Source organism: Accipiter gentilis, chromosome 11 (assembly GCF_929443795.1).
Source record: "Accipiter gentilis chromosome 11, bAccGen1.1, whole genome shotgun sequence".
In the NCBI taxonomy this organism is placed as follows: domain Eukaryota; kingdom Metazoa; phylum Chordata; class Aves; order Accipitriformes; family Accipitridae; genus Astur; species Astur gentilis.
Window position 1 is genome coordinate 9454598 of NC_064890.1, and position 25914 is coordinate 9480511.

General features: G+C 41.9%; 1 protein-coding gene across 4 annotated transcripts in view; it reads left to right on the top strand.

Annotated features, from left to right (window-relative positions):
* Positions 1-14573: 14573 nt before the first annotated feature.
* SEMA3D (semaphorin 3D) overlaps positions 14574-25914 on the top strand; it is a 148125-nt gene continuing 136784 nt past the window's right edge. For 3 of the 4 annotated variants that reach the window (XR_007507700.1, XM_049814312.1, XM_049814310.1), the window contains exon 1: positions 15151-15387. Coding sequence is in view for 2 of the 4 variants with exons in the window: in XM_049814312.1 (XP_049670269.1) it covers positions 15169-15387 (219 nt within the window). In the remaining 2 variants the exon portion in view is untranslated. Of the gene's footprint in view, positions 14596-15150; positions 15388-25914 lie in introns of those variants that run through there. The other variant, XM_049814316.1, reaches the window with a different exon arrangement.

Consider the following 25914-nt stretch of genomic DNA (forward strand, 5'->3'; position numbering starts at 1 on the left):
AATATAGTCATTTTCTTTTTCCCTTTCAAGGTAAAACATAAACTTATCTCTTATTAGCAGCGAGCCAAAAACTTGTCCTGTTCTCATTGTGCTCACACATAATGAATTTTAAGGTTTTCAATAATAATCTTAATGAACAAGTCAGGGAATTAGTTGGCTGTATAAGTGACTGCGATCAGGTCACTTAAAGGGTAAGACAATCTTAAAATTAGTGAGGCACTGGGGAAAGTTATTTAGAACATTTCAAAATGTACATGTTGAGATATTCAAGAAACCTTTTTAACTCCGTCTTTTGCTATAAAGAGAACGTCTCCCACTGGCTGAAAAATCACAAACCGTCCATATGTAATTTGGTTTGTTTTGTATAATTTTACACATTATTTTATTTGGAATAAAAGACACAAGCTTGCAGGGCTCCTCTGCAGGTCTCTACTTTATTTGAATTTCTGCATTTTGGTAGTGCACAGCAGGGTAAATATATGCAGAGTTTTTTTCACCCTTTAAATAATGGAGACTGACAGTGGACTGGAAAAATATGTATCTATGAACAGTGCTAGGTGCAATTCCTTTAGTCAGGCAGGTCAGGGGTGTAGCGGTGGCAGCTGATAACACCTGGTTGTGATGACAGTAACCTGCACATGCGTATGTGTGTCTCTCCCTCTCATGGTTGCTGAGTCCACGGATGACGACCTACTGCTGCTACCCATGACTGGGACTAAACTGTGGGTTCAGCCAGTGGAGACCTCATGCAAAAGTCATTTTTCAGACTCCGACAGCTTTTTTTTTTTTTCATGACCGAAACAAAATGAGAATCCTCAGGCTACATTTAATTTAGTATTTTTTTCTGGTTTTAATTTTTATATATGCTATGTTATTATCAATCAGGACAGAGGGTTAAATCCCATCGAGTATGTACATAAGAAAAATTTTGTGTAGCGTTTTATTCTCATTAGTGGGATTTTTTTATGTTCCAATGGTCTACAGCAGAAATTCTGAGTCTTGTACACATGTGAGTGTGTAAGCATAGAAAAATAAAAATAACAAAAGGAAAAACTGAGATGACAGTGTGGGTTTGTCTGACAAAAAGAAGCAAAATAAAGCAAAGATAGGATCAAACTGGTATGGAACAAAAAAACGTTATGGTTGTGAACACTTAAGAAATGCTTTTATAAGAACAAGAAATACATTGTAAACACAGCTAATGTTTCTCGATTAATTCTCTCTGCTCACAGCTTGAAGAGGATCTGTGGAGAATGAAGATGGTTCAGATTCCAATTCATTAATGAGGGTGAAAAGCCAAAGGCTAAAATCATCCCAAGGAAGTTAATCAAGGTAAAAATGCTTCTGAAGTTTGTATTTTCATTTGTTCTAAAAAAAAACAACCCCAAAACCCAACCCCAAACCAGAACACCCCCCACCAAAACCCCTCTCACTGCAAAATGTTGACACTTTTAAAGTATTTTACGGCTTTCACTTCACATGTCAAGTGGGGTCTGCCTACAGCTAACACAGATTAACCATTCTGTATTGCAACTGATCTCTCTAATGTTATAGCTGGGAACATAGAAGACTAACATGTTTCATATACTTTAGGTCTAACCCAGTCTTGCAATGGAAAATGAGTAATTTATAATATTATTTTTTTTAATAAATCATTTCACCACTTGTTTTGTTGGAGAAAACACAGTGTATTACTTGGCGTAAATGGTAGGATATTGTGCAATACACAACAGAGTTCATACTTTCAGTCCGCTGCAATGTTTCAGCATAGCTTCACCGAGGTCAGTGCTGCTGCAACGAATTACATCAGCCAAGGATCTGCTATTGAACTGAGCTGCAAATTTAGTGTGTAACATACAGGGACAAAAAAAAAAAAAATGCCCTATTCATAATGAAAAAGTAAGAACAAGGGTTTGAGTCCCTAGTCAAAAAACCTCCTGCAACCAAAAAATTTTACAGTTATTGTTGATTTCAATGACTCACGATTCACTCTTCACTAAGCCACACTAGATATTTTTTTGGGGGTATTTTACTTCTATATACTAGATACAGAAAATAACATAGCTTAAGGGTCATGGAAGGGGCAAAGTGACATAATGAAACACAGAAATAGAGAAATCAGCAGAGCTACCTGGGAGACCAAAAATACAACAAAAAACCTCCCAGAAGTCTATTGTTTATGTCAGCAGAAAGGAAAAAAAAAAAAAACAAAAAAAACCCAAATATTTTCCTTCTATTTTATAAATTAAAAAGTATGTTTGCTTTAATCAAATCTAAGAAACTAAAGCATCTAGGTAAAATCATTCTTTCTGGTGCTGGTAATGTAAAAAAGAACGCAACTGTTCAAAGCAATAGCAAATCTTTTCCTCACCCTGGCTCCAGCAGATACCACTTTTTTTCAAGTTTCAGAGGAAGGTGCAAGAATTCCTCTAAAGGACACATGCAAAATAATCTGCTAGAAGGAAAGCTCTGCTTAGAAAAATATATGCCATTTTCAAATGGTGCCCTCAATGAAAAATGGTAGAACTGAACCTTAAGTCTACTTTCACACATCATCTTTCAAAACATGTATCAGGCCATGAAGGAAAAATGTTAGTGCCATTGTGGGGTATCAGTTAAGAAAAATATGTGAGGTTTTTGTAGTACAGTTTCCTTCACAAATTTGTGAGTGTACGTCTGCCAGAAGATTATCTGCTCTTTGGAGAACATATGTAATATGACAGTTTTAAGTTCTATCACATTTTTCTTCTTGAGTGTTCACGGACAGGATGCTGCACTTTAAAGAAATACTGTGAGACTAAAAATTTGAGGTCAATCAGTGTGGTTGGCTGTAACTGAGTAGATTTTCTATATTTAATTAAGTGACTGCTCCTGTGAGAATAGTCATCTGCAGCTTCCACCAACCTGAAGCTGTGACCACTCAAGCCTTTTAAAGTAATTCCCTAAAAGTTGAGATTAGCAGCTGAGGAATCCGTCCTGGGACTCATGGGACCTGATTCAGCCCTCTACAAATCTTCGTCTCCCTTGTTTTGCAGGGAAGTAGTGAAATTCGGCTGGTTCTGGGTATTTTCCCTGGAGCTTTCTATCTTGCCTTAATTACTTTTCAGACTTCTAAGCTGCCCATGTTGCCCTTTGGAGTACCCAGGAAGAACAGTGACATTCTGGGGCTACGGTGCTCCCTGCTTAAAAATAATCTTGAGAGCCCTTATCCTTCTGCTGCAGCGGTATCTATGGTGAAAAAGCGCTATGTAGAGGTCTTCATACAAGGCAAATTTCTGCAGCAGCCTTGAAGGGGGCTCATAGTGCGGTGATTGGAAGGCAGAAATTCCCACCTCCGTGTGGTACACATGCTCCTTCCCCCAACCGTGCCTTTCAGTGAGTCCTGCTAGATTTGGCTCAGGTGTCAATGCACCCCCAGTTTCCCTCCTTTTTGCAACGGTGTGTTCTTCCACACACCCTTCTTCCTCACCTTCAGTACCGTTAGTCACTTTACGCATTGCAGCCCCTGGTGAGAGGTAGATCATTAAGAAATGAAATTGAGAAGAAAACATGTCCTAGACTGAAAAACTACAGAGTGCTAAAGATTGAATCTCTGTAGCTGTTCTGTTTTTCTGATGTTTCTTGTGGATTAAGATGAAAATATGTCTCTCTTGATTGCCTCTAGATGAGAGCAAAATATAAAATTCTGTTCCCAGAGGGATCTTCCTTGGTTGTTTTTGTGTGTGTTTGGTTTTGCATTGAGAAATAATTATAATGACTTCTGTTAATTCTCTTTTTTGTGGAGGGTTTGCAAAACCTCTCATTGTTCTATCCCAGAAATAAGCCTGACGTGCTTGAACTGCTTCTCTTGATGCACAGGACTTGATTCTGATGGCCACATATGAAAGGAGCGGAACTAATGGGCATTGTCCATTTCAAAAATACTAGTTTGATGCATGGTTTGTATTTTGCCTCGTCAGTGGTGTGGTATCACAACCCCAGGCTTAGATTTTTTCAGTGAACTCCAGGCTAACTGTTTTGGAAAAGGAAGAATGTATGTCTGTATAGGCATCCAAAGATATTCCATAAAGCCATGAGCACAGAACCCGTTTCTGCCACAAGCACCACAAAACCCGGGAGTAAGTTGCTTCAGTTCACTCCAAAAACCACCTAGATTCTTGCCAAGTCTGTTTGCCTTTATAGTTTAATTCTAGATTCAATAAACATAAAGAAAAGGCCATCAAAAGAACAGTGGCTATGCAATTTACAATTAGAACATGTAACTGATGTTTCATAAAAATATGGATACAGTTATGCCTCTGGGCTGAATTGAAAGAACCACAAGTTTTGACAACTTGCACCTGCAATATAAATTTGTTGGATTTTTAGAAAAGTAAAATACTACATTACATGTACACAAAGTGCGTATTCCTTAGCTATGGTCTTCTTTTGAAACCTAGCTCCTGAACAATGTTGCCAAAAGAAACAGCTTTTGTGCTTTCAGACGGCCAACATCTTATAAAACCAGGCAGATGAATGATGTTATGTGTAAGGGATGAATAAAAATATCAAAGATCTGAAGTTCCAAACAGGCTCTGCATGCCAAGAAAACTGTATTAAAATTCACCCCATAGAAAATCAAAGCAAATAACATTGGACCAACCTGAGAATTTAATCCTGCTCCAGAAGCTAAAGGCTTGTGAATGTTCCTAAGGCAGAACGATCCCTCATTTTGCAGTCAAATTTCCTAAGCTTTTGAAGCGTGTTGCTATGCTGGGTTTGTTCATTGACAATAAAGGTATGAGCCTATGGTTTATGGAACCTTTATGTTGAATGGGTATCATCTTTATTGTTATTTGAGAGTAATGGTATTCAGAAACATGCTCTTGAATTCTGGCTTTTCAATTTGGGAGAAGCCTTTTACCATCAATGGTGGAAGACTGGGATTTCATTCAGATTAAAGCCAACATAAAGATTTTGATAACTCAGATTGACAGCCTTCATAATTTTAATTGTAGAAATGTATGCAAAAAAAAAATATGCTTGAGTTAGCACCTAATAATTCAACTGAATTAATATAATTCCTCAGTGATCTCTAGAGTTACATCAGTGTACAACTTAAATAAAAAAATATATATTCCCTAATTTATATAAATGAAAGAATTTAACCCAATATTAATCAGCAAAGGCACACACTGCTTTTAAACTTTCTCACGCCAGTAAAATATGCAGGTGAAAATTTCCTCTCTGTTCTTCAAAGCAGTTGTCAGTTCAATCTGCTTTCACTTAAATGCATGTAAAACATAAATATTGATACCATAACTAAAAGACTTCGGAAAGAGTTAGATCTGTTTATCAGATGTTATACAAATGCACAGGCAAATTCATTCTTTTCCTAGGCTACACCTGGTTTTAATCAGAACCTAGAAACTGGCCATCAAAAATGATAAGAAGAATGGCAGTATGCATAAAAAGGTCACCTGTGGGTTAGTTATGGGTGAGAGTCATCTCACCTGATTTTACATATCTGAAGATTAAAGTTCTGAAAATGAACTAGTCACCATAGGTTTCCTTTGTGGGGCTCCTCCAAAGAAAAAGTCATCTGACCTCTCTAGAACTGGTTCACACATTTTTTTGGAGGGGTCTATTTCCCTTCTTGGACTAATTGGTAGTCTCAGGTGACTGCATCATAATTAATGCCTTACTTTTGCCTCATACTGGCATGGTTGAGCTTTCTGCTGGACCAAGGAATATCCCAAAGAGAGGAACAGAAGAAAAGAGGTCACAGACTGAATAATAGGAAGTGAGGGAACAAAAGTGTATTTTCACCGTTTTTTTTTTTTTGAATGCCTTATTTAATCAGCTAACCCTCTATTTTATTTTTTGGTCTCCTCTAGAAAAGGGTTGCTATAATACAGAGTGATTCTGGCAGTAGTCCTCGCTGTTACAACATATATCTTGGAAGAATGTAGGAAGCTGGATCAGTCTCTGTCCCTCAGTCACATAAGTTACAGCTTGGATGTATATTTGAGCTCTTTATGACCTTGCAGATGCGTCTATTGTGAACAATCACTTCATTTCTTTCCCTCATTCTTGTTTATATGTGTTTTATTATTTTCTCTTGAAGCCCAGATTTTTAATCATGGGGTTTTTGTCTGTCTCAACAAATAGCTTCACCAATAGCACAGTGGGATGCTTTGATCCCTTTTGACATCCAAATATAGGATAGATGTAAATACTCCCAGGTAAACTGAGAAGTTATCAGGTACTTTTAGCACTGTTTAGACATAACCTGGAGTTCCCTAACACACATCTGGATCTGCTCTGTTTTTCGGTTTTGCCGACAATACATTAATGTCTCGTAAATGGTCTACAGGGTCTCATGTATTCAGAGACCTTAACCTGCCAAAATAATTTGCTCTTGTACCTTTGCCTTCCAAAAAATCAGGATGATGAAACATACTGCTACAATGTGGTTTGCTCTAACACTACTTTAAAAATCAGTCATCTTGGTAATGATCAGGGTTATTAGCCGTTGGAACAATTTCTCCAGGGTTTTCTCCTCCTTCTAGTTACTTAGCTCAGGATTGGCATTTTTTCGTATGTATCTGTTCTAGCTCAGCCTGAGGTTGAAGGTTGAGCTCAGAGATCATCCACTGAAATTCCTGTGTCAGGTCAGAGATAAATGATCAAATCATAGTTTTGGCCTTAAAGTCTTTCTCTATACAACCTAAGTTTTCTCATCTGACTGACAGTAATGTGTAGCTGTTAAGTAGCTCAGACTGCAAAAAATAATAAGTAATAATGAATTATAGAAATAAGTCTATTGGTATCAGTGAGAGAAGGTATTAGTTAAGCTTAATATATTTTTTTTTTCTACCGCCAATCTAACCAATATTAAATTGTGGCAAAATCAAACTAATAATTTTTTTCTATGCTGAACAAAACTCTTGAAAAGTACCCGATTTGCAAAAATTGCAGTCCTCCTTTTTAATCTAAAGCACTGTTTTCCTTTTTTGCTACTTTTGCCTATATTTCTCTGTGAACTGAAAGCACCTGGAGCTATGCATTATCGTGGTAGGTACAGCAACTTTCCATATACAAATACACTTGGTGTGCAAGCCTGTTCTCAGAAGCATTCACTTGCTGCAGCTTCTTTTCTATGGCCTCAGGTTCTGCTCTCATTGCAGTCAATGGCAAAAGCCCTCATTAACTGAAAGGAGAAAGTTTGAAAGAGAAAATATTAAAAGCCAGCTAACCAAACCAATCTATACAGCACACTTCATATCTGCAGTTTCCTAGGACAGAAGATATCTACCCAAACCGCAGTATCAAATGCTGACTCTGGAATGCACTGGGATCCTTCACGTTTGAGTTCAAGTTAAGAGTCTTCTCATCTGATACAGCCACTGAATATATAAGCATTTTATATAGATGCATGTGGTTTCAATGATGCTAAACTTATTAGTTTATTTTTCTTTTTTTTGGGTTTTTTTTGAATTTTTTAAGCCATAGCTCTGAAGACTGAATGGCGGCCAGGCAGACCCACATCTAGAAATGTTGCTGATGTAAACTGAATTAAACCTAGTATAAACCCGAATAAATGATTTGTACTGAAAGGAGAAATAAACAAAATTAATTAAAAATCTGTTTGTTTAGTTTGAATAAAATGTCCTTCTGTCAGATTCTGAAGGTAATTTTGTTCAACAAGAAACACCAACATGTGGTCACTGTTTCCAGGTTATAATGCTGAGATGAATAGCACCTTTGACAACAGAGTCCTCAATAACCTCTGGACTTGATCCTGAAAACACTTTGTATGTAATTATGTTGGCTTCAGCTGTACTACTTCAGGGTGGGTTTCACTTACTTAACATTAGACATTTAGAAGTAGATATGTAGGCTCCCTCTGCAGTCAAAGGAGAGATATAGAAAGGACTAAGGAAGAAGTTGTGTTCCTTGTCTGAAATATATTTTATTTTTTTTTAAACAGTGGGATGCATCATCATAGAGGGAGATTGGCATCATTCTCTTTTGACTGCATAAGGAGCCTCTATGATTAAAAAGCCTGGAATCCGTGCACCAGTCAAATGAGCTACTTGTGGAGAGAACCAATCAGTGTAATACTCATCACTTTCTTTAGTGTAAAGCATATATTAGTAATGACTGATGCCTCCTCCGACTAGAAAGGCGGTAGCCTAAAGGCCACAGAGATGCTCTAGCACAATCAAACCTGGGTGCAGTTGTGATGTAAATGGGAGTAGCACACAAGAAGGACTCGCTTCATCGTACGGACCAGAACCACAGTAATGGGGTGAGGGGGCTACAGCTCCCACAGAAACCAGTTCATCTGCTTTAAATCTACACCTGACCATATGGGCAAGAGTGAGTTGTGCTCCTGTAAAAAGTGCCATTGAACTGTGAAGCAAAAAAAGACAACAAAACAGTACTGGTGTTTTCCCAACAGCTCCCCACAAAATACACTTCTAATTCAAAATGTAGCTCACTGTGGATTGTCAAGATACTCCAAATATGATGATGTATGGTGCAGAGATTTTGCTAAGCTTTTGGGATTTGGCTTCCATTCACTGGGATTTAGATGCATCACTAACCTCTTTTGGCTAGGCTAGGTTTCTTGTACAGAGAAACCCAGACTTAAACCTTTGAAGTTTCCCTCCAGAGCTCCCCAAATCCTCAACTTCCATGAATATATGCCTGTCTGCATTAGAAATGATGGGGCGACCTTCAAGTTCAGAGTCCATTTCCTTCAAACCTGTTGCACAGGTATTTCGTGAAAGGATTTAAACAGAATATTAACACAGGACAGAGGGAGCATGTAAACAAACGCACTATACCAAGTTACTGTTTTCAGCCTTCTGACAGTGCTGATAACTCCCATCTTCCAGAGGAATTTTGTACTGACTTGGCCAGTTGTATATTGTCTTAAGCTACTAACAACAATCTGTTCTCACTGATGAAGCTATAACGAATCTAAAGTTTACAGTTTAAGAGAGACATTCTTTTAATACATCCAAAATAGCTATTTACCGAGGACAGTGAACATGAGCCCACATAATGTATGCTGTAAATCATTAAGGCATGTGGTTCCATTTAACACTATTTTGCTTGCAAAGTGATCACCTAGAGTTAAGGTTTGCCCTAAACTGGGTAGGAAACAAAAATATCCAAGAATAAATAATAAATAGGGTGTGTTTTGCACAAAGCTATCTTTTAGAGCCAGAAAGAACATTTCTATCTATAGAACCATTGCTTTGATGTTTGTCTTCTGTTAACCACAAGTACATATTTTCACCAGAAAAAAGTGACTTCGGGCATTCACGCAGATTTGTTCATGCTAAGGACAAACAGAACTAGATATCCTGTGTTCTGAGATAAGAAAATACATGGAACCGTTTCTTGTAATAGCACTCATGTTTTATTAAAATGAGGGGGGGTTTATTATTGCTACAGCCACTGCTGAGGGGAACTGGAGTTCTCTGAACACAGCTCAGAGCTGATTTTATTCTAACCCTCCCCTGCTGGTGCTGAAGTCAATAAATCACTACAGCAGTTGCTGCCATTCAGCGAGAGCAGGATAATGCCTTAAACCAATTAGTTCAACCACTGGTTTCATGGGAAGTAGAAACAGGAGGTAGAAATGTCCTTCCTCAGAAGTACAGAAGTATAATTTTTACAAAGCAGGAAAATGAACTTCAGTTAATTTTTTATGGAAATTAATTTCTAGTCTGACTCATAAAATCCATAGAACTGTGGGCTCTCAGGGGTTGCTTTCCTTTCCTATCCAGGAGGTACGTGAAAATACAATTTTTTTTTCTTGTCATACTATTTATTTTGTAGATACTGAGTTCATATCCCAACCACGATCTGTAGATAATTTTTTTATTCTTCCTATCATATTTGGGCCAGATCCCACATGCACCATGCATCAAAGTTGGAACTAAAGCCAGTGGAAATTGTAGGTGTTTCATGAGACAGTTGAAGTTATGAGAGGACAGGGACCAAATAGTGACAAGAAGGTACCTGGGATGAGACATTGCTTGATTTGTACCTAACCCTGTGACGTGCTGAACAAAGTTACACATTGTGAACTCCAATGGAGTTTGAACATGTTCAGTCATTCATTCAGGATCAGATCCTTCATGTCTAAGTTTTGATAATTAACCAGGAATTTGGCAGCAAGACAAATATTGGTATTCTACTTTAGCTAATACTTTTAAGAAAGGTTTTGTCCCCTTTTAAGTAATATCTTAAACTTTTCTCTGCACCTTTCGTAAAACTTTCCCTTTGTCTTTTTTTTTTTTTTTTTTTTGAACATCAACTCAGTGGAGATAGATTATCTCTTACATCTTATAGCAATGAATGAAATGAAATCTGCTCTTATTTGTGAGCCACAGAGGCAAGAAAACCCTCCCTTCATGCACTCTAACCTCCGGTAGGATTTCTGCTGATGCAATCTACAGTGCATGCTGAACTTCTTCACAAACTGGTAAAGTGAAGGAGCCTTGACCTCCTCTTTCTGCTCTGACTTCTTGTTTTCAGTGCTTTAGATCATGTAGAACTTGGGATGACCGGGTAAAAAATAAAATTAAAGGTCTTACAGAAACCCTTGTCAGTAAGGGTTTGCAGGCTCAGTCAGTGTTTGCAATTCATGTTCCTCAAGCACAGTGTGTGGTGGTATTAAGGATGCAATACAGATGCCTGGTTCTGTGATGACCTCCATATATTTATCCTAAGGAAAAAAAAAACAAACAAACAACGCTATTTGAAAAGAAATACAGCTATGAATAAATCAGATTACAACTGCGATGTCAAGGCTCTGTCCAAGATATATCATAAAGAAAAGAAAGGAGCAGATGCTGACTCTGGCTTTATGGGGTGGGAGAAGACACGAAATCAGTGTGCGCTCCTGGGCAGGTGCTGCATTATGATTACCAACACTGGAGTAAAACTGGTTCTCCCCTTCCCAAATTGGTGGGCGAGGGAGTGAGCAGAGTCCCTTGCCTTGCTCTGCAGAGCCCCAAAGGTCAGCCTAGCATCAGCACAAGGCAATGGGCAAACCCTGGCTGTTCCCCTTCAGGCAAGGCAAAAACCCGAGTTGCAGGAAGAGCGCAGAAAAAGAGCCTTTACCTTCTGATGGACTGCAAGGTGCCAATTCAACACCTTACTAATACTATTCTGTTTCTTACTCATCCTCTTTGAAACACCTGACTTTTAGTAAATCTGTGACATTATATATGTAATTCTCTCCTCTATATAGTCCCCCATGAATCTGTGCATTGCTGTGCAATCTGTGCATCCCCCCATTTTTGTCAGTGGAAATAACACCTGCTCTCTTCAGAGCATATTGATCCAGATTCTCGGACAGCGTTGGAGTCTGAATTCGACTTTATTGCAAGTGTGGGACCCAGTCTGCCACTACGCTCGTGCAGTAGCTGGAGGAACTTAGTGACCCAGGGCTCCCCAAGGAGGCACATTTGGCGGCCGAGTCACAAATACAGGCACTCGTGGTTGACTGGATGAGGCAGTTTGTGCCCCCAGCTGATCGCTCCCTCCCCGTCCTTACAAAGGCTTCCCCACTTGGGGCTGAGGACCTGACCTGCACGTGCAGCAGCTCCTTCACTGCTCCAGCTGACAATCCAGCAGATGAAAGTCAATCAGCCCTGGGTTTCAGTGCCTTGATTTAACATGCTGGGCACAGAAGTTGCTCCATGTTTGACGCTTTCATGTCTGCTGCTGGGACATGCACCCAGGGGTGGGTGGCTGGGAATAAGCACTGTCAGACTTCAGGCCATCCCGGTTTGTAGGTCAACACCCAATTTCTTGGGCTTGTCAGTAGAAAGTGGGAGGTTCCTTTGAAAATTTTCAAAGCTGCACAGGAGTTACAGGATCTTCTTCTCATGAAGGCCCTCAAAGGCACCAAATGCATAGTTGTTCAGTTGAAAGAGATTCACTAGGTACATTTTAGCCTTACATTTGGAAAACAGTCTCTCTCCTTAAGAGACTTAAGCAACCTCATTGCACTGCAGAGTGCTGCAGGCATTTCCTTACAGAAGGAATAATAGCGCTCAGCATAAAGATAAATGCCTACAGCGTGGCAGCACGCTGGTGTCTCACATTTCTCCTGCAACCTTTACTAAGAGACCAGCTATCTGCATTGACAATTTATCTCAGGTGAAAACAGTTTTCTCTGCAATATGCCAGTTTGGCATTACAGTACCTGGACAGTGTTCGGACTTCTGATCAAGCAGAAAAGGAAAAGGAATAGAAAGTAACAAAACCAGCTTAACTCTCCTCCTACTTTTAATTATTTGCTAAAGATCTATTTGGTCATTTAATTCATGCTTGCATTATTGTTCAATGAGAAAAGAAAAATGCAGATATCTGATGTTCAACTTCTGCTCTTTTATGAGCCACTCAGCCTTGCAAGGAAATTTGAACAGTTGCCCAGGGCACTGGGTGTGGAATTTGGTTTTAGGGGAGCTTCAAATTACCTAAAGAAGACAAAAAAAGGAGAAAAAAAAGCACTTTTCAAATTCATGTTCATAAGAACCTGTTGAATATTTCTTCCACCCAATAGTCAGTGTCCTTTCTGCAGGAAAAATAATGTCATCTTCATCGCCATCATTATAATCATCATCTCTTCAAAACATAGAAAGGAACCTTTTTCTTCCTGTTAAAAATTTAGGTAATATCTGTAAATTTGTCAGAAATTCCTATAACTTTTGGGGCTTTTTGAACACCATGTAAAGGCCAAATGCAGTCCTGACCAAAAAGGTCACTCAGAGAGGTAGCATTAATGCAGACACTGAGAGAGGTAAAATTCCTTCTAACAGTAAAGCTGTACTTATCTACTCTGGGATTTTCCGAACAGTCGTTTAAAATACAATGCCAAGGAATGCATCGGGTGATCATTTAAAATGATACTGTGCAGACGGTAGATGTCTCCTCAGCCTGTGTCCATGGTATGACTCTGTGTAACCTTGTTTTACAGCCTTAGCAACAAGGAACAAAAAGGCATGTTCGATCTGTGCTGTCTGCACAGAAATTTTATGAACTTTCTCAGTTTTCATTCAGCAAACAGCCACAAGAGGGCATCTTTTTTCTTGGTTTCTTCCACTTCAGTAAATGAAGAGCTTAATTATTTCACAAATTCCTTTTTATAATTCTTGAAAGATGAGTCTTCTGCTATTTATACCACCAAAAAATATGTGTTCTCATAATTTGCAAGAATAAAAAGTAGCTACTAAGATAAAACCATTTCCAAACCCATTTCTTTTACATTTCACAGAGACTGCAGACTGGTTCCACAAATGAGAAAAGGGGACATTCATACTGATTTATTTTTCACAGGAGTCTGAAACATCTCCAGTACATGAAGCAAGCAGTATTTTTCAGCCCATTTTGTCTTGACCAGGATTCATGTTTTCAGGGTATCTCAAAGCCCAATTCTGTAGTTCTAATGAATGCTTAAAAAATCAACAGGGCTTTTTCTTCCATCAACCTGCTCCTCATTTTCTCTTTGTTGAGCTGTTTCTGGTGCAGAAAGTAGTTACCTCACAAGCAGGGTGCCTGCGATGTTCAGTGAGAATGTGGGAACAAGGTAAAGTGCCAGAATCATTCTACAGGAATTTAAAACACAAACTGGGCTCTAATCTCCAGTATACTGATCACAATGGTATTTTTATGAAACACCGCCATCCATCCAGGGATTAAAGCGATGGTGAGTTTTATTGACGATAATGAAGTGAATGTAGAAAATCAGGTATCAAATCCTGTTTCGAAGGCCTTAAACAGCAGAAGTCAATGGCAACTGTGAAACAACCTGTCTTCAAATTCCTCCAGTTATTTAGTGGGAATATAAGACACATGTAGACAAGCAGAGTCTGTGTATCGGTGTGTGCGGAGTTTATAAAAACAACATCAGCTCGGTACTGTAGTAAGAAAATGTTTTAAAAACGTAGATAAAAAGGTGTAAAGCTGGATTCTGGTGAACTTCAAAAAAACCCCATATTTAGATCCCGTCTTGTATGCCCAGACCACCCATCTGACTTCTCTGTGAATGGTAGGTGAGGATGAAGTTCTGCTGAGGTGGGTGACATGGTGGAAACTCCAATATATTTCTCTGGAGTTCTTTGCTCCTGCTGTTATTTCATGGGAGCAACAGTCAGGGTCTGTTCTGCAACGGAGTCGCCAGCTGAAGACTTTCAATCTGAGCTCTTCACTAAGGGAAACACTGTTTTTGAAAGAAGCCCAGTGTGTCTTGTCTGGAAGTGTCTGATATTATCTGTGCCATGTGTTCAATGGCTCTCAGCCTGTGGGCAGAACGGCTCTTCCTCAGGCAGCCACAGAAGGAAATATGTTGGAGAGAAGGGTTTGGTGTGGGAGTGGGTTGGTCCAGGAGAGAAATTCTCTCTTAGGAAGTGGTCTGCAGCATGCGAAAGCTGGAGAACCACCGATGTAGCACATTCCACGGGCAAAACAAATAAATGCAAAGGCAGATGTATCCCTGGCAGCTACGATTTTGCACGTGGGCTACTCTTAAAGGTGCCCGAACCCCTAGCTCTGGGCCACTGCCCAGCTGCTCTCTCCTTATCAGTAAGTGTGGCGAGCCGGCTTTTTGGGGTGGGTTTTTTTTTTTTCACTCCCAGCCTACCGGCCAGCGGCGACCTGCCGTTCAGCCCCAGCGGGAAAATGTTGCGGGAAGAACCTGAGCGGCCCCGAAGCTGCTTTGGACGTTACGATCCGGACCGGCACCTGTGCGGGGTGATGGCCTTACTCTTTTAGGCTGGGATGCTCCCGTGCGAGTGAGCCGGCAGCGTGGGAGAGGTCTGCGGTCCAGGGCAGCGGCGGGGCCCTCGGTCCTCCTGTGCGCTCCGGCGTTTGTGGGGGTGCGCTCGCGTGTTTGTGGGGGTGCGCTCGGGTGTTTGTGGGGGTGCGCTCGCGTGTTTGGGGGGAGGGAGGGGGGTGCGCTCGCGTGTCCGTGGGTGCTCTCCGCTACTTTTCCCGGTGGCCGGGGCCGTGCCCTGCGCCGGGAGGAGCGGCGGTGGGGGGGGGGGTGTGTGTGTGTGTGTGCCTGACACCCGCCCACGCACCCGCCCGCCCGCAGCAGCCCATTTGCTGGCAGGGGTGTGCATGTGCGTGCGAGGGAGTGGAAAGGGGGTGGCGGGGATGGAGGAAGGGAAAGGAGCCAGGGGAAAGGCTGACACGCCGCGCACAAGGAGCGAGACCCTCCGCCGCCGCCGCCGCCCGGGGAGGAGCCGGCCCCGATCGCAACGCCTCCAAAAACCCGGCCACCGGCCCCGGCTGCCCGCACCGGTCTCCCCCCCGCACCCCCGCACCCCGCCGCCGTCTCCCGACCGCCCGGCAGGTACCAGCCAACCCCACCGGGTGTCCCCCCCCCCCCCCCCCCCCCTCCGCCGCTCGGCCGGGCGCTGGGAGCACTTTTCCGCCGCCGCGGAGAACGGGGTGAAGTGGGAGACGGGGGGGGAGGTGGGGGGGTGGAAAAGTGCATGGGGTTCCCCCACCCCCACCCCCCCCCCCCCGGTTTGTCCCGGACCCTCCGCTCGCCTCTGCCCCGACGGCCGCCGGGGTCGCCGCGGAGCGGGAGTCGGTGCCCGGCACCTGGCGGCGGTCCCCGGGCCACCTGCCTTGCTGTCAGCCGGGGGGGGGGGGGGGGGGAACAGCGGAGGTGGGTTTGGGGGGAGTCAGGGAAGAGGTTTTGGGGAGCGGGGGTGGGAGGCTGGGGTTTGGTTCTCTCGGTCCCGGCAGCCCTGCGCCTGTTTCTGCTTCAAGGGGGTGTCTCGGGGGGACGGGAGGGGCGGCGTGGGCACAAGCAGCCCCCCGTGGTCTTCGGAGAAACTGTCGCAAGGCGGAGCGGGGGTAAAAAGCCTTCCTCGCCACCTAAATCCTCCGGGAATTGCCGCGGGGGGCGAGTCCGCCGAGGGCGGCCGGCGCCGGGAGCCGCAGAGCACCTGGCTGGCCCGGGTGGGGGGTGGGTGGGGGGCGCTGGTGGAAGGGGATTATTCGGCCGGTGCCGCTGACAGCCCCCGCTTCGCTTCGTGGGGTAACGCGGGGGGTGGTGAAGCTCCTCGGTTTTGCAGTGGATGTTGCAAAATGAAAGTTGTCGCTTCCCGAAAGGAAGCATTCCTGAACGCGTGAGGTAATCGGTGGCTGTGTGCTGATAGAAGCACGAAGCAGCCACCTATGTTTCCTTTCAAAAAGCTTGGGGTTTATCCGAATTGGGCAAATTTCCCCCAAGAGCGATAGAGATCAACGGGGCAGCGGTCCGACCGTAAGCAGAGAGGACTTTGCTGAGAAAGCAGCAGCTAAACGCCGCATCGGTGGCTCTGGCAGAGGCCACGAAGATGCAGGCACGAATCTTTGCGAGAACTTCAGCGCGGCACTTTCTTTTACTACTTGCTTGCAGATCTAGGGAACAGGCAAAAAGACTTGATTTCACTGTTAACCGTTAGGAGGTGATTTACTGTGCGGAACAACAGCTTAATAATATTTTTCAAACCCGTATTAGCACAGTTGATGCGATTTTCATCCTTGCCTTTTAATTAGTTTGTTTAGTCTGTTATGGGCCTGGTCCAGAAAAGCACTACTCATCACCTGCAAGGTGTGTCAGCATCAAGGTCTTCCCTAAAGCTGTAGAACGTTGGGTGTCTAAGCAGCTTTTTCAAGAGGAATTTGGGTCTTTTAATCCATAATTGTAATCCTGCTGTCAAACAGAGGTACCCAAACTCTGCAGGTGCCACACCTCTTTTTCTGAAAGTTTCCAAGACAAGTCCTGCTCTGAGGTGCTTCATAAACAGAAGCATTTCAGCCTTGATCGGGCTGAGCAGCCTGGCTTCACTTTTATTTGAACTTTATTTTGGCTTCGACATCCAGACTAGCCGGAGAACTAAAGAACTAAATTTACTTTCCCTCTTCTTACCACTGGATCAATCCAACAGGGATTCTCCAGGTACGGTGCAGAGAGTGGACTCCCCATTAGGTGCAGTGCTGAAGCCCAGAGAGATGTGTTCCAAACCAGGCAGAAACGTTTTGAGCCAAAGTCTCCCACAGCCAGTGTGTGGGCTCTGCCCATGGAGCGCTTTAACCAGAAATGGAAATAGAACCTTCACCAGTACCCTCTGCCGCGTCTCAAAATATGAGAATGATTGCAGTTATAAGAGCTGGTGTAAAATGCTTCCAGGACAATAATGCCAGGAAGAGAGAAGTGCCTGCCAGTAGTGCTGAGTAAGGTGACTAAATCTCAGGAAGATATAATTTTGAGTTGTATTCCTGCCCTCAGCTTTGGCTCGGTGGGTAGTGGGTAGTCAGATCCCCGGAAGAGTGGTACCTCTTTTGGACCCCACTCCCAAGTACCAGCCTCCACCTTCTTCTCTCCAGCTGCAGGTTGCGCCATCAGCCGACCTTCCCAAACACTGTCATATCCCTGATCTCACTCTACTACTTTATTTTATTTTATTTTTCTTTTTTTTTTTCTGAGAGGTGATATTTTCACTGTAGATACCACTGTGTTCGTTATGCAAATTATACTGCACCCTTGAAATTATGCTGGGATTTTGCAATTGAATTAAATGAAAGAAGGCCCTAGGAAAAAAAAAAAATAAAATTAATTAAGCTAGAATATTAAATGGAAATAGATGTTGTTCATTGGGAAAGAGCCCTTTAAAGTGTTTGAGGGTACTGCATCATTATTACTCAGAGATTAAATAACGATAGTTAAGTAAATCAGCACTGTAAACACCAAGATATAGAAACTGAAGCCAAAGAATGAAACACTCCCAACAAACCCTGTCCCTATTTTGGTCCTAGCAGAAGGGATATACTCAGCATCTCTTTCCACGTTCTGTCGTAGAACAAGTGGAGGTGCAAGTGTCCCACGCAGTCAGGATCTTTACAGTTTAATCTGCAGAAGGTCATAATCATTCACAGTCACTCTGTGAGCATGCTGTCAGCTTAGGGTGGTCAAAATAATGATGTACTTCTGGATTCTTTTTGAATCCCTGTTTTGCTTTTTTCTCTCATTTTTCTTTCTTGCTGTTAAAAATACACAAGTTGTAATCTCAGGCGTCTCTTCACTGTGCACCACTGCAATGTAGACGTACCGGTTACCTGTGGCTGCGGAGAGGCTGATTCATCAGCTGGGAATCAGCTGAATTCCCAGCACATGCCGTCATTTCTTTGGCTAAAACCCCTGGTGCTGGAATTGGCCACTGAGCCACCTCTATACTCTTTGAGGTTTGCTACATGAGGGAATCCTTCGACGCTGGTTAAGCAGGCTTCCCCACCGCGCTCTCCTGGCAAGGCAGCCTGCGGGATAGCCGGAGCTATATTTGGCCCATTGTCTTTTTAACCCATGGAAAACGCTTAAGGTGCATGCTAAGTGTCGTTAAATCAAATAGACGCACCGAACGTGCGATGTGTTTGTTTTCCTTGCTTTCTGGATATTCTCCAGCTACAAACAAGCAACAGAGAAGCTCATAGCAAAGCCATGTCCATGAGAAGTGAAGTGTGGTAGCTGTATTCAAACTATGTGTGAAGCAAATGTTTGCTGAAGGGCTGTGCTATTTTTATCTTTATTATAGTGCTGCACCTCTGTCGTACTTCTTAACACAGTCTCCCCCCTGCCCCAACATTTCTGTCTGGGTTTTATGTATTTTATAAACTTAGCGATGGCAATGAGTCAGTGCTTAAATTATCCCTGTATAAATCTTTAGTCCTTTTATCTTCTCCTTTCTATCCTTATGTATCCAGAAAGGCTCCTCTCTAGTGTTGTTGTTTTTCACATCCTGGAGACGTGCTGCGTGAACATCCACGTGTTATCTGACAGTGGGTGATAAAAAAAACAACAACAACAAAAAAAAAGGCAAGGAAAAAAGCACTTCTATTCTACTCTCCCCAGCTTAGATGGATCCAACGTCACATGGAGGGGTTCCAGGATGAGTCAGGGAGCAGTGCTGTGGTCCAAAATTCCAGTTTGCATTACAGCTGGGAGGCAGCATTTAGCATCATGTGGATTTATTTTCTTTTAACGGGAACTGCAAAATAAGTTATGGAAGTCATGTAGCCTAATGGGCAGAATAGATAACAGTAAGCCAAGAAGAACCTGGATTCCCATCTGGGTTGAATCATTGACTCAGTTTGACTATCAGAGTGATAGGTGTGGGTTTTAAGCCTAGAACATTATATGGGCCTTAACTAAATCATTGCACTTCGCCACAACATAACTGGAAAATATGATTAATGTTCAGAGCTCTGCTGGTACCTAAGTTTACCTAATAGCCAGCTTCACTGGTCATACTAAACACAGTACATTAGAGGCATTTATTTGCAACCTTAATTTGCAGGACAAATCCTAAAGGGTTCAAGATGTATGTGGCTAAAGACAAATTCATGCTCTAGAGCCTGTATGTATATGGAGACCTGTAACTCTTGAGGACCTTCGGCACTGCATCAATTTCACACTGTATATATTACTCAGCTTTCAGTAACATGGATCCTTTTTGTACATCCCTGCTTATTTTTCTTCCTGTGTTATTATAAACAGAAAGAACAGTCGTGTGACCTTTTTCTTTTAATGTGGTCAGTTTAAAAGTAAAACAAATATCCATAATTAAACCATTTCCAATCTAGTTGGTCAGTGAATCAGGAGACTTGCAGGAAGCAGATGTCATGAAAAGAAAGACTTGTGCCTGTATCTGTGCTTAGTAACTTTAAGGGACTTAGAGCACGTGTTTAAAGACAGACTGCTGCATAAAGTGCTCTCTTGAAAGAGGTACTTTCCTAAAGGCTACATCTAGAGTGAGATCAGCTCTTTTAAAAGTTAAGTGCAGTCCCGAAGGCTGATGTGGCCAAATATTCCAGCTTAATCTTGGCTAGAATTTTAACATTTTGAACAGCTAGATCTAATGGTATGTGCCTACCTAGCTCGTTATATTCCCCTGGAATCTATCAATGACACACTCCATATAATTGTGGTTACTTTTTGTCCGTCTAAAATCCTTTTTTGGTTTTGCAAGGGAAAGACTGCAAAGAGGGAGTATGTAAAAAATTCTTTCTCAACCAAAAGCAAAAATTGATTTTTTTTGTTTCCCTTCCACAACGAAGAATTAAAACAATGTCTGTTGCTCTCATGCTTAATGTCAGAATCTCTGCTAAAAAAATAGTAAGAAGAAATATGATGAATTTTTCATATGGAACTTATTCACTGTAATTTTATAACACACATATGTGTGGTTTTATGAAGACTTACACTAAAAGGCTTTAGAACAGTGTAATAAAGGAAAACTGTCCATAACATCATTTGGTATCAAAAGAGCAAAACAGCTACACTTTGAGAGAAGGAAATAAAATGAAGGGCAAGAACAAATAGTGATAGAGTGCTGCAAACGCAGTTCCTTTTCTTCAAGATTGACAGAAAGAACCAGCCTTAACTCTAAGGTTCTTTGCACTATTTTTCTGACTTTCTTCATAATATATGCCTTTGCAAGATGTGACATTCCTATATCCATTCTCTGACTTCTGAAAGGTATGTCCCACCTGCATATAAAATACCAATCTTTTACTTAATTTCATGACTTATTTTCTTTTTTAAGCAGGTGCCTGAAAACCTTTCCTAAGGACATAAATAAATCTGCAAAGCTACTACAGTATGTCCTACTAACAGTGTGATCATGCTACACCTCTGAAGATCCGTTGTTGTTTAATAGAAATCAGAGGAGACACAGGAACAAATTTGTTTGTATCTGCCTTCCGTATTTCTCAAAATCTTGTTTTTAGTAGGAAGCATACATAAGATATGGATAGTCACGATTTATTACTCCTGTCTGTATGGGCATTAGTTTCAAGCAGTGGACCTTTTGTCATTCAGAGAAGTTCTTATTAATTTATTAGTTATACTGCAGTAGCATCGGGAGGTCTTAGTTAAAAATGAAAGTCCTCTTGTGTTTAGCACCAGTGATGTATCCAATTAAACAAAAAAACGAAAACCACTTTCAACCACAGCGTAGGGCAAGAGTCAGCAAGCACAGAAGACTGAGAGATGTGGCTTCCTCAAGAAGACAGGTAACAACATTTTTCTTTCATAGACTGAACAGAGGTCTCAGCCTGTTTTTCTGTTGTTGAATGATATAAAAGTCAGGGCAAAGTTGAATTTGTAATGGCATTATGAGATCCCCTATTGTGAAAGATAAATAGCAAATTTGGCCTAATGCCTCAATAAATTAATTACATTGAATTAACCTGACTTTTAGTTCCTGTGACCTCTTTAGTTTAGCAGATTAATTTCTGAACAATGCAGCTTCGAGGAATCCACTTTATTCTGGGGAGGTATATTATAAGGAAGTTAGAGGATTTTTTAGAGGCACAAAGTCTCCACATGAATAAATCTGGAATTCTTGGATCCATTGAGCCATGTGATACTTTGAGTCAGAGACTCTAAGCCTTTGTGTTTCAACTGGAGCAGAACTCTCCTCTTCAAAAGAAAGAAAAAAAATCTGCAAGGAATACTATGCAGAAACACAAACTTGTCAAGAAGAAAACATAATTCAGGGTGTTTTTTTTTTTTTTCATCTAGGGAGCAGGCATACCAATTTTTACCTGATCTTCATGTATCTCAGCACATGAATAATGAAGACGGTTGGTGTCATCCAGTTTGCTATCTAAGAGCAAAATATTTTAAAAGTCATTAATTTGTAGAAACAGGTCAACTGAAATGAACAGAAGTCCAAGAATAAAGGGGGAGCTAATAAAAGCAGATATCCTTATTATGTCTGTCACCTTCCTAAAGCTGAAATGTAATACCATTTTTTGGTAAGGATTTTTTTGGACAATGGATCTTTAAATCTGCATGTCTTCGTTTCAGAGTTTGAAGTTAATAAAGTATACTTCCTGAATGGGATCCTGCAAAAGTAGTCCTGGGTGAGGAGTTTCATAATGATCATTAATGACAGGCAAATCATCCACAGATGGGTGGGGTTTAATTTAGCACCAGCCACTGTACATGTCCCATTCATATGATGTACTCGGGAGCTGAGGCACAAACTGCTACAGCTTATAGATAAAACTGCTGCACGGAGGAAGTGGACAGCGTCCATGGGAATGACGGTAGCACACAACAGGTGTTACGTTCCAAAAAAATCAAGATATAACAAGCTGTGTCTTCAGTTGGTGTAAATCAGAGATGCATAACTGAAATTAGGGGAGTGATTGGTAATAGCTAAGGGCAGTGCTATGTCTTTAGAAGAAATGAGCAGCTCCAAAAGCTGAAAGAGAAAAAGCAGAGATTTAAGTTCGCGGTATACGCTGAAAGCATTTGGGGACGAGAGTTGTAAGGAGAAGCTAGAGACCGAAGTACTGAGCAAGTGCTGTCACTTCTCGTGCACTGACTGGGTGATTGTGGTGGGATCCCCAAAAGCCACAAGTCATGAGGAAAAGCCAGCTTGCAGAAAGTTAGGAGGAGCACTCTGCAGCTTAGGCCCTGAGCTGCATATTTAAGTGCCTAAATCCATTTGGGATCGTCAGCCATGAGCTCTCCCAGCAGATAGGTGTCTACATAGGGTCAGTCCTTGTGTCAAAATTTAAAAAGAAAATAAAGTTACAATACATTTAAAAAACAATCTCTAGCATATATTTCAGTGGTTCAGCTGCCTGCTCTTGCCTGAGGTGACCTGGGAGTGCAGTTTTTCCCGTGCGTGCCTGCGCGGTGGCGTTGCTGGTGCTGGGGAGCGTGGCTTTCTCGGCCACCACGGTTCCAATTTGTTGCGAGTGCTCTGTTATCAAAGGCCCAACAGAAAGGGGCTGCGGCTTGCTGGGGCTAGACCATCATCTTTCAGGCGTAAGATTTCTCTTACTGGACCTGCTCCGGTTAATGTTTTGGTATCGGTGTTGATATTTCCTATTGGGTGCTGAACTACTGCCTTGAATGAGTCATTGGGAGTCCAGTCCTATCTGCTCTGAAGGAGCGCACTAACCTTGGGGCTGCAGGAGCAAAGGTGTTGGGAGAGGTAGATCTTCTGGTTTCAGTCTGCGGGAGAAGTGGGCAGGCTTGGAGCCCACCCCGGCTTTGCAAGTAAGGTGGGCAGAGCAATGGCTGCTCTGGAACAGCACGGGCACTGAAGGGGTTGCAATAATCACGACTTTGTTGTGTGTGCACCCGGTGGCCCAGGCGCCGCGGGGGATGTGTTGTTAAGCAGGTTTGGCTACATGCGAAGCCTGGTAACAGCAGAAGACAGGTTTTATACTGGTCTCTAATGCAGAGACAGGCAGCTAAGGTCATAAATCTTTATTAATCTCACCTTTTGGCTAAAACAATTTTAATAGACAAGGATGCTTTACGTAACTACTGCCTGAATCATTGTGGTCTGCTGATCTGATGTCTTCTACAATATATAATGTTGTCGGAACTGAGGTTTTCTCGGACTTGATGAAATCCACGTTTTTTATTTTAAGACTCGATTTATTATTTTGTAAATTGAACTCAAAGTTTTAAAGGCTTTAAGGAAAAGCTAACTGGATGTAAATTTTTGAATGTCGGTCCTACTTAACTGAGGAAAAAGTGAGAGAATTGATGCATCTGAGAGAGTTACTAAGATTGTTCAGGCTTAAGGGTCTTTTAGGTCCTCTTTCTAGAAGAAAAGGTGCATTTTCCTCTGCTGCTCTGTGCTGTCTATCTTTTTAAAATGAGTGTCCTGGGTAATATCATTTGCAGTGTACAGATTTGTTCTGGAGTTATGACTCGATGTTTATAGTCCTCTAGTGAAATCTACAAAAAGCAGACATATATTATCTCATAAAGCTGCCTCGGCTTGAAAAAAGTAAAAAACGAATCTATGGCAAAGAAATATCTTTCCCAATATAACACCCTGACAACCTGTGCAACTTTCAGTGACACTGAAGGACTTTTTGCATGGGAAGATTTTTCACCTTTAGATAAAATCATTATAGACTGCTTAGGCTGAAGATTGATTCAACTCACAAAATAAAATATATGTGGTGGTGGAAATGGTAGACTGATCTTACAGTACTCCTCTGAAAATTCATATATCTGGTTTTTGTTTGTTTGTTTTTTCCTAAGGAGATTTACACTTTTAAGTACAGATCAATTATGCTGCCCTCATGAGCCTGAAGCTCTTGTGTCCTTTGCTTCCTGTGATTTTGCTACAGCTCATTGCTCTCCTAAATGGCAACACAAACACTGTTGTGAAGCCCATAAAACAGACATTGATCTCCTCAATGGTGCTTAAAATCAAATCCTGGCTACTTGCTGATAGATGAATTATTGTGCTTTGGCTCTTACAGCGATGGAAGGGTTGGGGGTTTTTTCTCCATTTGTTGCTGTTGTACATTGGTGTGTAAGGATGAAGAATAAGTACTTAGGCACAAAACACTGCTGAAAGCTCCAATGCCCGGTTCTGTAACAGCCTGACAGAAAAGCAGGAGGTACGTACAGCAAACAGTGCAGGGAGTTTGTCTCTCTTAATCCCATACCTCTGTTTTCAAAGCAAGAGAAAAAGAAAGAATGAAATTGTCATATTCAGTATAACACCCAAGGTGAGATTCTCTGTGGTTTATCCCTGTTTTTTCCACTGTGCTGGGTCTGTGCTGGCTCCCAGCGTGTCCGATGTATGGCACGAGGGCTTGGTCTCTCCTAGCTAGAATTGCCCATCCTCACCTCTTTGCTGCAGCAGTTCTCCAGGTGGTTTTGAGACACGGGGCAAGCTGCTCCCGCCTCCAAATTCTTCTCCCCTCTGAAATTCCATCTCCTTCCTACAGTTTAACTCTCTCTTGTGCTTTTGTAAAAACTTCAGGCACAGTCATCCTGTATCCTGTCACTTCTTAGAAATGGTCCCGACACGATGCAAAAATCTCACTCCCTAGGTGTACTCTACTCGGTAGCAATCTTGCATGTAGGATGTTAAGCTGTTAAAGGGTGAAAATTCAGAGAGATTACAGGTGTTGTATCAGGTTTTCAGGACAATGGTAAACCCGCCTTTGTTTATGATGGCATTGATGCCACCGATACCACAGGCACAGCTGTTCTGCAGTTGGTCAGTGCTGAAATATGGATAGTAATTTTCCTGGTAAAGACAGGCTTTATTTCTATTTTTATCCTTGGTTATCATCCTGTTTTAAGGATAATAAAATGTGCTCTGATGAATGGTATTAAAAAAAAAAAAAAAAAGTACTTTCCATCCTTTCTGTCCTTTCCTTCCTTCCTTTCCCTGCAAACAAGGTAAACGCCACTAAAATGATGTGAGAAGAGCATTTTGGAATGTGTTTGCATTCACTGTGTTTGGTTTTCCATCCAGGAATTCACATGACACAATGGAAAGTGGGATCTGACAACTCCAGGATAAACTATTAGACTATCTATAAAGTGCTACACTCATCTTTACAAGTGAAGTTGTATGTAAGGCCAGAATAGCTGGGAAACAGTGGCTTTGAATACAGGTAGCTTTGTTATCTTTGGTGTAAGCATCAGCAGAGATTACAACAGCCCGTTGCGATGGCCCTGAGGGAATCTCACAAGGCCTTGCAGTAGGCATTGTACTAGTTGTTTTCATTCTTTTCTCAACAAAATAGCTTTTTGATTCTTGGAAGGTGTGACCCTTTTTAAATTGTGCTGTCTCTCTTCGTTCTTCTTTGAGCCACACGGGAGACGAGGTGTGAGCACAAGTGGTTAGAAAAGTTGAGAAGGTGCTGGCAGAGGATGGAGAAATTAATGATTGACACTGTGGAATCAGTTTATTCTGTAGAGCCACCAAGACTCTGTGGGTGTTATGTTCAGATGGATCCAGAATCCTCAGTCAGTGTCTCCAGTGTTTTCTTCTGGAAGATCAGTAGCTTTTTTCCAACTAGTTTTATTAGATCCCACTGATGGGGTCTGGTCTGAGCTACAAA